Source organism: Simochromis diagramma, unplaced genomic scaffold, assembly GCF_900408965.1.
Source record: "Simochromis diagramma unplaced genomic scaffold, fSimDia1.1 OVJJ01000381.1, whole genome shotgun sequence".
Taxonomy (NCBI): Eukaryota; Metazoa; Chordata; class Actinopteri; order Cichliformes; family Cichlidae; genus Simochromis; species Simochromis diagramma.
Genome location: NW_024386737.1, coordinates 67,212 through 82,948, shown reverse-complemented (window position 1 = coordinate 82,948; position 15,737 = coordinate 67,212). Strand labels below are relative to the sequence as shown.

Below are 15,737 nucleotides of genomic sequence, written 5' to 3'. Positions count from 1 at the left end.
ATTTTTCTTTTAGTTTGAACAACATTCATAGCCGTTCAGCTGTAGAATTACGAGTTTACATGGTGCACCTGAATGCACCACGAATAGAATTATGTTGACTGATTTACAAAGCGGTTTAGACACCCAATTGATTAAAGTGTAGTTGGCAATATGACTGCAGGGAGTTTGTGTGCAGCTTTAGCAGTCACGGTCGACGCCTGTTTGTGAGAATATCACGCAGAGAGTGCGACAGCGGGGTGCCGGGCTCCAAAAATAGAACAAACCATTTCGTGGAGGGCAAAGTTTTATTTTGTCCAGCTGCCACAAACGAATGGTTGAAACACAGTTTTTTGCACCTTGAGGAAATGTATGTGCATGGATAATTTTTTTTCCCTCCAGCATCGGTGCAGCGGAGCATTTTTGTATTATGAAGGGAAAAACAGCTCATGTCTCGTAAGGTCCAGGTTGGTTAGTGATACAGGGCTCAAGCCAAGGGGTGTCTGCGTGTCAGGGTGCCTGTGCTCACGCCTTATACTGTGTGATCTCTACAGAAGCGTCTATAGAAACTTTAAAGCTCTCCTCTGATTACTAGATTGAAATTGAGCTTTTATGTCATAAATAGTCTGAATAAACTCATCCCACATCTTTTCGTTTGACTGCTTTTCTTTTTAGAACATCTGCTTTCCCTCTGGCTGCTCAGCTAACCACACTGTTGCACCACACTGTTTTTCTTGTTTGTTATTTAAAGTTTTTCCCACCAAGTTTTACAAGCAGCTGATATTTTAAATTAGCAGACTGCCGACTTCCTGTTTAATAACTCTGCTGCAGAGGCCACTTCTTCGTTCAAACAGCAATAACAATAACAAACATCTAGTTTAAACGTTAGCTCAGATTCCTGATTGTAGAGCCTCTTTAACACACACACATGATTTCAATTTGACTGCTTTCAGGTCAGATCGGCTCCTTGCAGGCAACCCAGATGGCCCACGAGGCGACCATCAGGAACTTGGACCAGGAGCAGAGCCGCCTCAAGGAGAAGATCAGCAGGCTGGAGGAGGAGAGGGAGGTTCTGCTCAGCCAGAGCCAGACCGCCAACGACCAGCACAAACAACAAGTGCTCAAACTGGAACAGGTACTTTTTTTATCCTTTCTTTGCCTGTCACAAAAAGCCTTTTTACTTCCTCTAATCTGCCTCTTGTCCTCAGTCTCTGCGCGAGGAACACCAGGGCTACGAGAAGGAGCTCTCCAGGTTGAGAGCGCACTATGAGGAGGAGACACTTCGCTTCAAGGAGGCGCAGGTCAGAGCATTGGAGGAGCTCGAGGAGAAACACCAGGTGATGAGAGAGGAAGCCCAGCAAGAGAAAGAGGAGGAGAAGAAACTCCTCATCACGGTGAGTCCAGTGTGAAGGTTCGGTGTTGATGTTGAATCTGACGAATGGAAACTTTTTGGTCCAAAAAACTGTCCTAAAATCCTTCACAAGGTTTTCTTCATTATTTTCAAGGATATCAAACACTAAATATGATACAAAAAAGTAAAATATGAGGAGCAAAGTCATCATTTCAACACAGACAGTGTGACAGACAGATGGTATTGTTGCACATGTAAGATGCACACGAGCACAGTTGCAGAAACGTAGCCATGACACAGTAGGTCTGTTTGTACTTCATGATCTTAATGGGTTTTTATTAATTGCATTTTTTTGTGGTGTCCTCATTTGGTCATAACATGTTTGGTCAAAGCCTTCACATATTTTTAAAAGCTGAAAACGACATTTCCAACATCCTGATTTTCTCTGCCTCTGGATATAAGAAATTAGGTTCAAGGAACATTTCACCATCAAATTCTGAGTTCGCTGCTACTAATAAATTTAAACACTTTGGTAATAATAATGTTGAGAAGAGCCTCTGCAAATGTTAAATGAAAGACATTAATTCTCTGTAGCTCTGAGCTGAACATTACCCGCACCATCATTTTGAAAAGTTGTAAGAGTTGAGGAGGGTATGTGGATGTTTGAGGCGGGTGTACCTCAGCGATCCTCGGGGCATAGGAAAAATACAGAGTAACACAGAACCTTAAACCATCTGTCACAGAAGTGGACGACTTTTCTCATCCACAACCTGCTGAGTCAGACATCGCTGTGGTGGAGGACCGTGATTGGTCCTGAGCTGTGTCATCAGTTAGCTAAGCCTATAAACTGTAACCCATTGGTTAGCAGCGTCCCGTTGAGACGCCTCGAGCCGTTTCGTCTTGGTGTTTTGAAACCGTTAGTGGAGGTTGGATCCATCACACCCCGATGGTGGGCATACCCAGCTTTATGGTCCTTTCGTCTCCAATGAAGACAGTTAATTACAAAATAAAAATCTTAAATTGAACTCTGTCACACTTTAAACTAGTGACTTAGACTAAAGTCACCAGGAAGGGTTTGGGGTTTTTTTCTGCAGCCTTCTTGTTACTATCAGAAGTCTTCACCTGGACGGGATGCAAGAAGGAACAGAGGTTTGAGGCACTTCACATTAGCTTTACAATTCAGAAGTTATGTCCATCATTTATAGAGTGAATGCTGCAGTTGCAGTAACGGCGGAAGCCATGGCTCACTCATTCTTGTCTCCCTCTCGCTATTGAGGGAGTATCCTGCCATCTGCAGTCTGATAAGTCAGAGCTACACGAGGGTCTGGAGAGTGTCATGCGGCGGTGCGTCTATTCCCCTTCAAATCACTGAATAAAATGGCTTTTCAACCAAATTGAAAAGCCTTAAGTAGAGGGGTTTTTTTTTAAAGAAAATTAACACTCGTATGAATGAAGATTATGCTTCATAGACTCCAAGTAAAGGGCACAGGCTGGAGGCGGTGGGTTGGCCATTTCTGATTAGATGGTATTAAAATCTAATGCCATCTAATCATTTCTCTGTCTTTGTGTATTTTTAATCAGTTTTGATCAGACTGACTCTGTTACGTCTTTACTCTGCTGGCTGCATTTCTTTGTGTTGGCACATAACTGAGAATTTACATTTACATACTGCTGTCTTTGGCCAAACCCACTGTCAGTGTCACTGCAAGGAAATCACAAACTCAGCAAGTGTTGGTCACTTGGATTATTTTAAGATATTCAAACTAAAGGAAGATTGTTTGTTTTGACTTTTTGCTGTGTAACCATCTTGATCATCATTCTTTATAAAACGATAAAGCATGAAAGAAGCCATAAAGATGTCTTCGGGGGGCATAAAAACAGTAATTGGAACACAAATAGCCGAAGGTTTCTCTCAGGGTTTATGTCTCTCACTTTTTTCACAGAAGCATTTGCAATTAATTTCCCTCAGAGCAAATGGCTTTAGTCATTAAAAAAATATGTATCTCTAAAAGAAACGCGCAGCCCCCCTCAACATTTAATTAGGTCAACATTAAGACTAAAGACATGAAGCGCTGCATCTCTCTGTGCCTGTGTTTTCTCCTCTGCGTCTTTCAGTCTGTCGCCCGCTCTCTTTCTTTCTTCTTCAGCTTTTCTTTTTTTCACTCCTGATTTGCTCTCCTCTCTTTGACTTCAAAGGGGAGGGGTTACGTGAGGAGAATACGAACGGCCTTATTGCCAAAGAAGCAACGACAACTGATGAGATTACCCAGGTTAAATTAATTTAACCTGATCCATTTAATATAACAGCAACAACAAGACTGCTGGGCAGACTCATCTCTTTCTTACTTGTCTCACTTATTCTGGATAGCTAAATAAGCAAAAACAGGCCTTTATACAATACAATACAATACAGTTTTATTTATATAGCACATTTAAAAACCCAAAGGCACACCAAAGTGCTTCACAGTAATATGGAGAATCAACATAAGTCAATAACAGGGTACAGATCGGGCACTAGCACAGACAGGATAGAGGCACTAACAGACCAGGAGAGTTAGATAAATACAAAATCCACTAAGAAGACAAAAACAGCAGTAAAATTAGTAATAAAATAATAAATTTAATAAAATTAAAGATTTAAAAGATTTTAAAGTTTAAAATTGAAAAGGGTATTAACTGGTCAGGAAAGCCAAGTCCAATAGATATGCTTTCAATCTTGATTTAAAGGATTGGATAGAGTCCACGGCTCGAATAGAAGCAGGGAGGCTGTTCCAAAGGTTGGGTGCAGCTGAAGGCACGATCGCCTCTGGTCTTCAGTCCAAACTTAGGTTGGGCCAGGAGTAATTGACCTGATGATCTTAATGCACGACAAGTGTGTACAGATTGAGGAGGTCAGTGAGGTAGCTGGGCGCAATGTTATTCAGGATTTTAAAAGTGAGCAGCAAGATTTTAAACTCAATGCGATATTTGATTGGTAACCAGTGCAGATCAACAAGAGCCGGAGTAATAGGGTCAAATTTTCTAGCTCCAGTAAGAAGGTGAGCCGCAGCATTCTGAAGGAGCTGCAGTCTTCGAAGAGAGAAGGCTTGGAGACCACAGTAGAGAGAATTACAATGATCTAACCTGGAGGTCACAAAAGCGTGGCTACGTTTTTCCAGGTCCCCGTGTGGTATATAATGCTTAGCTTTAGAAATCTGGCGCACTTGGAAAAAAAAACAGATTTAACTACAGATGACACTTGCTTATCGAGCTTAAAGGCAGTCGGGACACAGCCCACTACCAATGATAAATTCATTAAAAATAAGATGCAAGGCCCAATTTCCTCAAAACTTTCTTGATAATTCGGGATGGAAGGATATCGTGCACAGAATTTGAGTTTCTCAATTGTTCAATTATTCCCTTAAGAGTGGGGAGTGATAACACCTCAAAGTGAGAAAAGGTGGACATGCATCCTAAAACCGGAACAGGATTCAGCACAAGAGAGTGAGAGTGTGAAGCCTTCAGTAATAAAACTTTTCCACTAAAATGATTAAGAAATTGCTCACAGAGAGCCTGAGAGGCCGAGCTCGAAGAGTCCGGACAGGGATTTATCACCGAATTAAAAATTTTGAATAACATTCGGGGGTTGTGGCTATTAGTCTCAATAATGTCTGATAGGAAAGCTGCTTTAGCTGCCTTTACTGAGTTCTGGTATAGAAAGCGGCTCCTACAAAGAATGTCATAGGATATCTGAAGCCTGTCTTTTTTCCACCTCCTTTCAGATTGATGGCAGACACGACGTAAAGCTCGTATAGTGTCATTTAGCCATGGTTGATGAGAAGTTCTGGGACGTTTCATCTTTATAGGGGCCACAGTATCTAAGATGGAACAACAGGTGGATAGCATAGCTTTGGCAAAATCATCAACCAAGGGAGGTGTGTAACAGTTAGTATCAGTGAAATCTGGATCAAAAAAGGCAAAGTTTAAAAAGGCCGTAATGAAGTTAGCCACAGTCTCAGAGTTAATGATACGTACAGGGCGATGACAGCCTTTAGGATTTAAATCAATTGCACATAGCTCAACATCAAACATGACCAAAAAATGGTCAGAAATACCAGCATTATCAACATCCATAGTACAAATATCCAAAGCATATGAGAGGACCAAATCCAAGGTATGGCCTTTAAGATGAGTTGGTTCCCTGACCCACTGTGTAAGGTTAAAAGAGTCAATTAGGGCATGAAAATCCTTGGCTAGGGGGTCATCAGCACAACAAATGTGTATGTTAAAATCTCCAGTAATAAGGGCTTGGTCATAACTTAATAAAAATGAACCCAAGAAGTCAGCAAATTCACAAATAAAAGACCTATTATATTTAGGTGGTCGATAAATCACAGCACATAGAATCGTTGGGGGTCCAGCAAGCTCCAATAGTTGAACCTCAAAACTAGAATAGGTAGGAGAGGGCAGTTGCCGAACTTTTTTAAAAACAGAGGCCACGCCTCCACCTCTTCCCGAGGGTCTCGGTGAACTGAAGAACACACAGTCCGGGGGTAGTAGCTCTGAAAAGGAAGAGGACTCACCAGGACGAATCCAAGTTTCAGTCAATAACAGAGCATCAAGCCGAGAGGTGAGGAAGAGGTCATTTAAGATGAAGGTTTTATTCACCAGTGATCTTGCGTTTAATAAAGCCATCCGAGAGATCGGCATCTTATCTCTGCTGGAAGCACGTCTTAGCTGGCTTAAATGCCTGTGCCGTACACCATCGCTGGGGGACCCAATCCAAACACGAACAGGCAGAGAGACTACCGGAGAAACCAGACAGGCTTGTTTACCGACCGGACAGATCCAGCGATGGCTGAGCAGCCTGAAGGACAATGGATCCCGAGCGGATGGAAGTCGTATAATCCCCCGTGGTGGTGAGGGAATTAGCTGCAGCTGATGTTTTAAGGTAAGCCTTAAAGCGAACCCGAAACCCACTCCGTTTGCCCCGCTTCCTGTAACGCTTCTTAGGTGGGGGGCAGAGAGAGGAACCGTATGAACCAGTGGATGAGATGATACGTGGAAAGGAAGCAGCTCCCAAATTCCAGCCTTGATCCAACCCAGCACAGGGGGGAAAATGAAGATTTAACAGAGTATCCCGTTAATAGGTGATTAATGCATAACCATCTGGGGGGCATAGTGCCAGAAAGATAGCAAATAATAAACAAATATCAAGGAAAAGAGCTCAACAACAGAGACGAGGACGGCCTGCCGTACACGCTGGCGCCATCTTACTCTCTGTAGGTATGAACTTATTTTCAACTACAGGGAATAGCTGTCTGATCAATGGGCACAGACACTCGTATTCCCCATGTTCAGTAATAATAATAATAATAATAATATACACTTTATTGATCCCTGTGGGGAAATTCCTCTCTGCATTTAACCCGTTCACTCAGTGGGCAGCCATTGGGCGCCCGGGGAGCAGTGTGTAGGGATGGTGCCTTGCTCAGAGGTACCTCAGGGGAGCCAGTCAGTGGATTCGAGCTCTCGACCTTCCGATCATGGGGCCACTACTCTACCTACTGAGCTATCCCTGCCCCATCAAGGTAATTCTCAGAATTTCCACCTTTTAGTTATAGCCAAATTAACATCTTTTCAATTCTTTGTGTTTAGCAATAGGTGGGCTTGTGTTTTTCTCTTTGTTTTTTTCTTTCTTTGTGAGCTCACATCTAAAATTGCTGATCTCCTGTTCTGTGCTAAAGGACAACTGTGGGCAAAGTCCTGTCCAAACCTTGTCTGGGGTTAATCTTAAATTTCTAGTATGTTAGCTTGTTGATGCTGAACCTCGGAGAGTGCTGGCAGCGCCGTGGACCAGGTTGCTGCGGCACAGTGTGAAAGTTGTGAAAATCCACCCACACCTTTAGTCACAGGCCTGCTCGTCACATGAGCACAAAATCTAGGATTTCTTGTCAGTTTTTATTCATTGATTTTGATCTCCTGATGATGTACTCGTTCAGCTTCTTTCCAACTAATCATTTGATAAAATGAGTTCAGGATCAGGAAAATGCAGAAGGTCAGTGTTTTTAAAATCACAATAATCTAATTACTTCATAGTGATTTTACTTAGTTAAATTTCCTTTAGGACTAAAAGAAATAATATAGAAAAGTCAAATCAATTAAGAAACCAATTTCAAAGGATATTATCCTATAGATTAAGGATAATAGGTTTAAGACCCATAACATTTTAAAGGTTCAACTTTTAAAATGATTTATTTCTGTCTGTGTAAAATTATATAAGCCTATAAGAATTAAGAATTTTGCCTATATTAAAAAATATTATTATAAATTGGTTCTGACACACTATTTCAGATTTCTGCCATCTGGTTAATCTTACACACACACGTATAATATCAGTATCTTCTTTAATATCTGTAACAGATTTCTTTGTTTTAAGCCTCACGTGAGTCATAAGGCGATAAAAGTCACATTAATGATCTGCTTTGACAAAATCTTTTGATCACGCTATTACACTAACTAGCAGATGCCTACGCTGCAGTAATGTTTAGTCTATTGTTATGTGGTTGCTAGGCAACATGACAACGTCTCGTAAAATATCACAGATAATCAAAGTTTTGCAGATATGAAGTAGACGTTATTGTGATAACGCTGTAAGGTGTTCGAGGTGGAAAAATGTTCAAAGCAAGTCATTTTTGCCCGTTGCCCCTAGCAAGGTGGTTGCTAGGGGCAACCAACATGATGATATCAAAATGTGTGACAGAGATATATAGATGTACCCCTGTACGAAGTTTAGTTGATCGTGTAGGAGGAGTCTGTGGACAGACAGACAGAGAGAGGTGTGGCTCAACTGTGGTGGCTCGATCAGACTGAAAATCTGATTTTTCACTCGTTTTGTGTCTTTTAAAATATTGTTAAAAAATCCGAATTGAGAAATAATGAATGAATATTGATTCTTTTTTATATGTAAGAAAAACACATGAGTATCAAATTGACTAAAGTTCCTGATTATCCTGAATGTCCAGTAACCTCTAACCTTTCCATCAAACTGTGTCAGGAAGGATAAACTTATATTGAGCAGTATAGTATGACCAAGACATGCCTTACAGCTGCAGCTGGTCCATGGGTGCCGCACGCTGCCTGCCCACTACTCCCAATGCTTAAGATGGGTTAAATGCAAATCACTCTATGGGGCTCGGTAAAGGCTGCACTGTTCTCTTATCTTATTATCCTATAGGCCAGTATGACTGTTTTGCTCTGAAAAGGCAAAAAGTGAGCAGAATAGTAGGTCCTATTGTTCTCTCTTGTTTATATCTGTTGCAGCACATTACACCCCCTTTATTCACGCTCACATGGCTCCAGCTGCATTTAGAGCTGAAGTTCAGCAAAGGACAGCGTACATACTGGAGTTTGCTTCCATCCAATTAAAATGAATTAGCTAAGAGGCATGAAGGCAGTGTAATATATGACTGGCACAGAGTAACACAAAACACTTTGTCTCAAAAGTCATTCCGTTAATATTAAAGCCTGCCGTCCAAAATGAAGACGTATTTTGTTGGTCTGAAACGATTAGACGCTGCATTTTAAATCACTTTGCGCTCTGTGTTTTCTCTCTTCCGTCTCGTCCCATATTTCTCCTCTTTCATAATGTTGCTCTCTCTCTTTTTTCCTTTCTTTTCGCCCCTCGTGAGCTCACACTTCGGATGCTGTTTGAAGCTGACTGCTAATTGGTTGATTTTCATTGACATTAAATCCTGCCTCTAAGCCAAGTGAGAGTCGTGCATGAGCGTGTGGGCGTGTGTTTATAGATTCCCTGAAAGACAGAGCGACGGAGAGAATGGATGGAGGGGTTGATGAAAAAGGGAAATATTATGTAAGTCGAAGCTGCGTTTAGATTAATGTCTGCTTTTGTTTGGGCTGAAATGAAAAAGGGGATGCAGGACGAGACACGGTGAGACAAAGATGCAGACAGAAAAGAAAGAGACAGAAGTGGTAATTTGGAAGAAGAAGAAGAAAAAGGCGATTTATTCTAAAACGTCTTCATCTTTGTACTTGTTAGTTTTACGACTGTCAGCGGATATTAACGAGTTCTTCAACCGAAGCAATAAAGCGACTAACTCTACAAATTGCTTGTGCTGTATTAATTCATAATTCACCACGATCTACTTAAGGCCAGATGAGACAGCAGTAGAATAAAGACTTTTCATTGGTGTTTCTAATGTCCCTGCACTGCTGCACATGTAGATTCATTCCTCTGATGGGTTTGTTTGCAGGTGAACGCAGCTTCTCTCAGTTTAAAGAGGACAGTTAAAAATGAAAGTGTCCATAATGAAGTGATAGGCTTTTGGCATCGATGCAGCTTTCTACTCAGTGTCAGCAGCGTGTTGTCTTTTAAATATGGCAGCAGCTGAAGCTTACGAAAGCGGCCAACTGTCACTTTCGGCATTGTTTACTGTGCTGATTGTTTTCTAGATCGGGGATGTCAAAGTCATTCACCGAGGTCCACATAGAGCCTGTTTTGAGCTTAAGTGGGTCAGACAGGTGGAAATCCCCTCTCTGTCACTTTGAAGATGTTTAACTACACATTTAATCCCTGAGATATCTCGTTATAAGAAGGAGAAGTGCAGTTTCAACAGCTTGTCTCAGTTTTTCTAATAAAGAAATGCTGCTGTAGTTAGAGAATTCTGTCTATCAGTAAAGACAGATATTGTAAGTAATAGGGCTGGGCCATATCATACCGTTCACGGTAATACCGGTATAATGTTGGGCAACGACAAGAAAATGAAATATTGCGATAGAATATGGGTAAAACGCGCATGCGCAGTGCCTTTGTTTTCATACGCACATGGCGGCGACACAGAATGAGAAGAGCGAAAGTGGATCGTTGAATGAAACGGATGAACCAGAACTGGTTTGTAAAAATGCTGCAACTTCAGTGGTGTTGAACTGGTTTGGCTTTCGTCCGTCAGATACACAACAAAGCACTATTTTTGGTAGAGCATGCTAGCGGGCCGTCGTTATTACCGTGTTTTTTGGAAAATACGGCGCACTTAAAATCAATCCTTTGATTTTTCTGAAAATCGACAGTGCCCCTTATAATCCCGTGCGCCTTATGTATGAATTCTGGTTGTGTTTACTGACCTCGAAACGATTTTATGTCGTAAACGGTGCTCGAAAATCTGTCAAATGTTTTAGTACGACTTTGCTAAGCTACGAAGCCGCACCGCTTGATGGATTGTCAGAGCATTACGGCTATCGTAGTCAGGAGCCTCGCGGAGTGATACGTACTGTGCTTCAACATAATATTACTGTATTGTGTGTTTGTTTAACCTCTTTTTAAGTTTTGTGGATATTATACATGGTTATGTTGAGGATATGTCGGCCAATTTCCACTGGAAATGCCTTTTGGTTAAACTGTCAGCCAGGAATTTGCACTGTTACGTTTTTATATAGAATAGAATAGAATAGAATTCAACTTTATTGTCATTGCACATGCACAGGTACAGGTCAACGAAATGCAGTTTGCATCCATCCAGAAGTGCTTTAGTGATATAGATATATTACAATATATATTAGCAATAATATAGATATGTGAATATAATACAGAAATGGGTCTATTATGGTATGTTATAATGTACACGGTATGAAGTATGTTGTGAATATTCTATAACTATAAGTATGTACAGGCTGTAGTGAGTACAAGCTATGTACAGGATATGAACAGGATATAAATATGAAAAACTATACAGAATATGAAATAAATAACTTTACAGAATCTGAGATATAACTTTAATGCACATAAAAAAGCTGCTTGTTTAAGTGAAAATACATAGATTTTTTTTTTGCACTAATAAACTTGTGGAGTTGTAAAGTATTTTGTCTAGTGTCAATTATATTGTCAGTTATATCGTTATCGCAAATTTTCAAATCTATATCGTGATAAATATTTTTGGTCATATCACCCTGCTCTAGTAAGAAATGTATAGAATTATAAATGATTTCTGGCAGCACATCACCTCCACAGTTTTGGAATTATAAAGCAGAAAGTTTTTATTTATTCATTTATTTATTTATTTGACTCTACATTGTAAAAAAATAAAAAATAAAAAAACACATTTTTATAGCCGATATTTAAAAAAAACATGAAATTTCGTCATATGATGGCTCTAGCAGTGATCTTTATCAGCAGGAAAAGCTGTAAAATTTATGAAAATGTAATTAAAAGTCCAGTATTTTTGCCCTCCTTTACAAAGGGAACATTTCCAAAGATGGACATAGCCCGGACTGGAGTCTTTTCAGGGCCACCGTATTTTGACACCATAGTTCTAGATGAATTGTTTGGTTTTTAAACAATCGTAAAAATGTCCTTAATCAAATTTCGTGTTCTCTTTTCTATTTGTGAAACTTGAATATGTTTAACTGAGGCAAGGATCGCTGTAGTCAAAGACGATTTCATTTCCACTTGCAGTCGTTTGGACACAAACACATACGCGTGCGTACGGGTGAGGAAGACCCCTCACAGACCAGAGCAGTAACACGAGATTTGACGTGGATTGAGTGAAGCACTCTGTGGAAGGTGGTGCTGGATTGCAAAGCAGCTTGTGGATGTGCAGCAACTCTAGGCGGGCTAAAGAAGCTTAAATATTGCAATCCTATATGAGATCATCAGTAGGACGAGCCATCAGCTGGCGTGGGCCGGCATAACTGTTGCCCATTCAGTTTGTTTAAAACCCCTGTACATTATCAAAACAGAGAGTATGAAGAGATTACAAGTTCCAGCAACAGTGCAGTGGCCACAGTGAGGTCCATCCACCAGTTTTCCATCTTAACCATGTAAGAAATCCAGGGAGTTGGAGACGATCCAACAACATGTGAATCAATATCAGATAACTAGCTGACATAAGCTAAGCAGCCCTCACTATTCATTTAAAAGTGAAGGGTTTCTTGTCCTTGACCTGCCGATTGATAGAATTATTGCCCCATCCGGGTAAAAAATACTATTAACCAGCTCTACTTTTATACACTTTCATCCTGCCGGGGTGTCAGCGATGTATGACTCTGCAGGTGATGTTTGACACATCGCTGAGGTGGATCTCTGGCAGAGAGTTGAATGATTGAAATGCTGCGTCTCGCGCTGTAAATCATTTCTAAGTTCTCAAAGCTTTCAGTTTGTTCACATGTCTTTGTTTCACTTCTTCTGAGACGTGATCTAAATATTTATTGGCTGAAGACTTGCACTTGCGTGGTGGTGTGACCGGCATGTTGTAATGCTGCAGGTTTTATTTGTTTGCTTGGCTTTTCTTCCCTTCCAAGAGTTTGTGCTTCTCACCTAATTCAAATCTGTGAGTCGGGGCTACAAGAGTACAAGCTCTGATTTAATTTTAATCTTGTGGCTCTAAAGCTGCATGGGAAAGGTGGCTCTCCTGTGAGTGGGTTAAAGAAAGAGGATGTGGATTACTGGGTGGCTCCCATGTGGGAAAGATTAAAAGGGGGGTTGCTTTGTATTTTGCTCACGTCATTGAAGAGATTCTGATGGATACAACTTGCCTCAACCCAACGGGGATGTCAAGATGATAAATAATAGCTGCAAATTAGACACTAATGACCGAACCCTTATTGATCACTGGTAAGGCAATTGCACAGCTGAATAAGTAGATGTACGTGCCCTCTTTTTGTATTCACCTGTAACGAACATCAGATGATCAGAAGATCCAGAAAATATTCTAAATTCACCTTTACAGTAAAATAATAGCATCTGCAAAGAACGAACAACCAGAAACCTGTTGCTCAGCACTGTTACTGAGTACAAACAGAGCTCAGTATTGTTTAGGTGTATCATAAAGCATAGACAGTAAGGATCTCAGCAATTTACTGAAAAGAGAGACTTAAGAAGTAGATCAAAAGGAGATTTTCATAAGAGAAATCCAGAGTGGCCCAGAAAGGATTTGACGCTCTGGTTTGAAGGATTATAGAAACTGGATGTTTTGAAGAGATGGCCTTTTAAGTGTAAATGACAGTTCACGTGTCTTTTCCTCATTCAGTAGCCCTGCGTCACGCTCAAACGCTGCCATGACTCCACATTGTGGCAGAAATTGGATTTTCAATAGAGTTGCTTTTAAATCTCCTCATTTTTTTTTTAGAGACTTTAAGTTTATATCAGAGGAAAACGGGCAAAAAGCATTTTCATATTGAAAACATGCATTGAGAATTTGTCTCACAAAGACATTTTAGACATGGAAGAATGCAGAATAAATCTCTAGTTTCATGGTCCAGCACTAATCAACTTGCCCAATTTCTTGTCCTATTATCCTTCCCGTTCTTCTCATCCGTCTTTTCATCCAATCTCGTTCCTTTTCTTCCTCTCTCTCTTTCTTCCCGTCTCCAGAAAATGAGCCAGGAGTTTGAGATTAAACGGCTGTCATTAGAGGAGCAGAGAGATCGCCTCCAGCAGCAACTCGACAACTTGAAAGAGGAGCTTTCGGCCAAACTCAACATGGCCAATCAGGAAGTATGAGTCAGCTCTTACTGGAGCGCTAACGCGTGACCAGCATGACCTGATCGTCTCCATGTATACCGACACGTCTCAATCAACTGAGTGGTTGTCTCCTCAGGTGTCCCACCTTCAGGAGCTGGTGAGAGAGGGGGAACAGAACCTGAATTCAGCTCAGATGCAGATTACCTGTCTGAAGGAAACTCAGGAGAAACTCAAGATAGAGCTAGACGCGACTCGAGCCCGCGTCCGAGAGACGAGCAACCTGCTGACTGACCTACAGGTGAGGAGAAAACAAAGACAGTACTGAGGTTTGGAGAACCTGAAATGAGGGTCCTCCTGCATTAACGCCCCAATAAAATAAAGTCTTACTGAGGATAATCACTTCAATATCAATATCACATTTATTTCTATAGCACATTTATAAGCAACAAAGTCAGTGTAAATTTGCTGAAACTGGAGTGATGTGTTCATACGTTCTAACACCTGTTAGAAGACGCGCAGCAGCACTTTAGATTAACTGATGGAGACATGAGTGCTGAAGACCCAAACAGAGAGAATTGCAGTAGTCCAGTGTGATGAAGGCATGAACACGTTTTTCTGCGTCTTTAGGAGGAAGATAAGGCTGAGCTTTGGCAATTTCAGGTAACTGATAAAAAAGTGTTTTTCACAACTGTGGACACTTGCTTCTCTAATTTAAAAGAACTTTCTAAAAACACTCTGAGATTTCTTACAGTGTGAGAATGATGACGACCAAGAGGACCAAAGGTATCAGTTAACTTATCCAAAAGGGGCGTGTCTTCCACAAACAACAACTTAAGTCTTATTTTTTAGGGAGAGAAAATTTTGTGTTAACTGGTCTTTAACATCATGTAGACAGTTAAGCAGAGACGGGAGTTCGACAGAAACAGAAGTAAATTTGGATGTCAGCATAACAGTGGAAGGAAATGTTGTATTTCCTTCAGTAGTCACAGATCAGTTCTTAATATTTGTTTTAGAATCCTGTAAGATGTAAACATACAGAGTGTCAAATTACACAGATTGGTTATCAGTGTCACACTCAGATATTCAGATCTAGACAAATGAACAGAGCGTTGAACTGCAGCTGAGAATATGCAAATTCTATCGTCTTTGTTTTGTTTTGTAGAAAGTGTTGAAAGTATTAAAGGTGCAAATAATGAAGTAAACATTTGTATAAGCATAAAAATAATGTAAAAGTAAGCCACTGATAGCTTTCTAGTCTGTTTTCTTTCTGAATCAGATTTCCTTATAAGGTCATTGCCCCTCAGTGGGCTTCCAGAAGATGGCCAATCAAAAGAGAGTGGGCTTTTAGGGACTGGAAGAGGACTTTTTATGGCTTTATTTTTGATAGGGACAGTGAAGACTGACAGGAAAGTGGCGGAAAGAGAGAGGGGAAGACATGTGGCAAAGGACCGCGTATCAGACTCTAACCCAGGCCGGCCGCTCTCAGCCGTGGGGCATATGGTCGCCTGCTCATTCCAGTGAGCTAAACCGGCGCTCCCCAAGGATAAACTTAGAGCTGTTAATTTCTGGCTCTTGTTTTTTTGCCTAATGCACCTTGTTACACACACTCAGTCACTTAAACTTAATGGATTAAATCCCAGCTTTTATTTTACCAACTTTCTGGGACTCAGATTTTACTGAATTGAAGTAACCTTTGCAAAAGTCTTGACAGGTCGGGTCAACCAGTCAAGAGTTTTCAGACCCGACACTGAGACTGGCAGATGGTAATTTGCTTCCTGACATAGTAAGTCAGTGTGACAGCCTGTCTCATAGTCTGACAATAACAACTCAGTCAGTCAAATAGATGTGGTGATTAAAAAAAAAGCCTTCACTGATGACCGAATAGAGAGAGAGACAGAGAGGGGGGGGGACACAGGCAAGGATCGGAGGATAGAAGGATGGGAGAGGGGAAGAACA

General features: G+C 40.9%; 1 protein-coding gene across 3 annotated transcripts in view; it reads left to right on the top strand.

Annotated features, from left to right (window-relative positions):
- LOC120716416 (protein FAM184A-like) overlaps positions 1–15,737 on the top strand; it is a 71,663-nt gene that overhangs the window by 22,781 nt on the left and 33,145 nt on the right. For all 3 annotated transcript variants that reach the window (XM_040003989.1, XM_040004024.1, XM_040004094.1), the window contains exons 9-12: positions 930–1,111; positions 1,185–1,370; positions 13,692–13,814; positions 13,918–14,079. In XM_040003989.1, the coding sequence (XP_039859923.1) occupies positions 930–1,111; positions 1,185–1,370; positions 13,692–13,814; positions 13,918–14,079 (653 nt within the window). The remainder of the gene's footprint in view (positions 1–929; positions 1,112–1,184; positions 1,371–13,691; positions 13,815–13,917; positions 14,080–15,737) is intronic.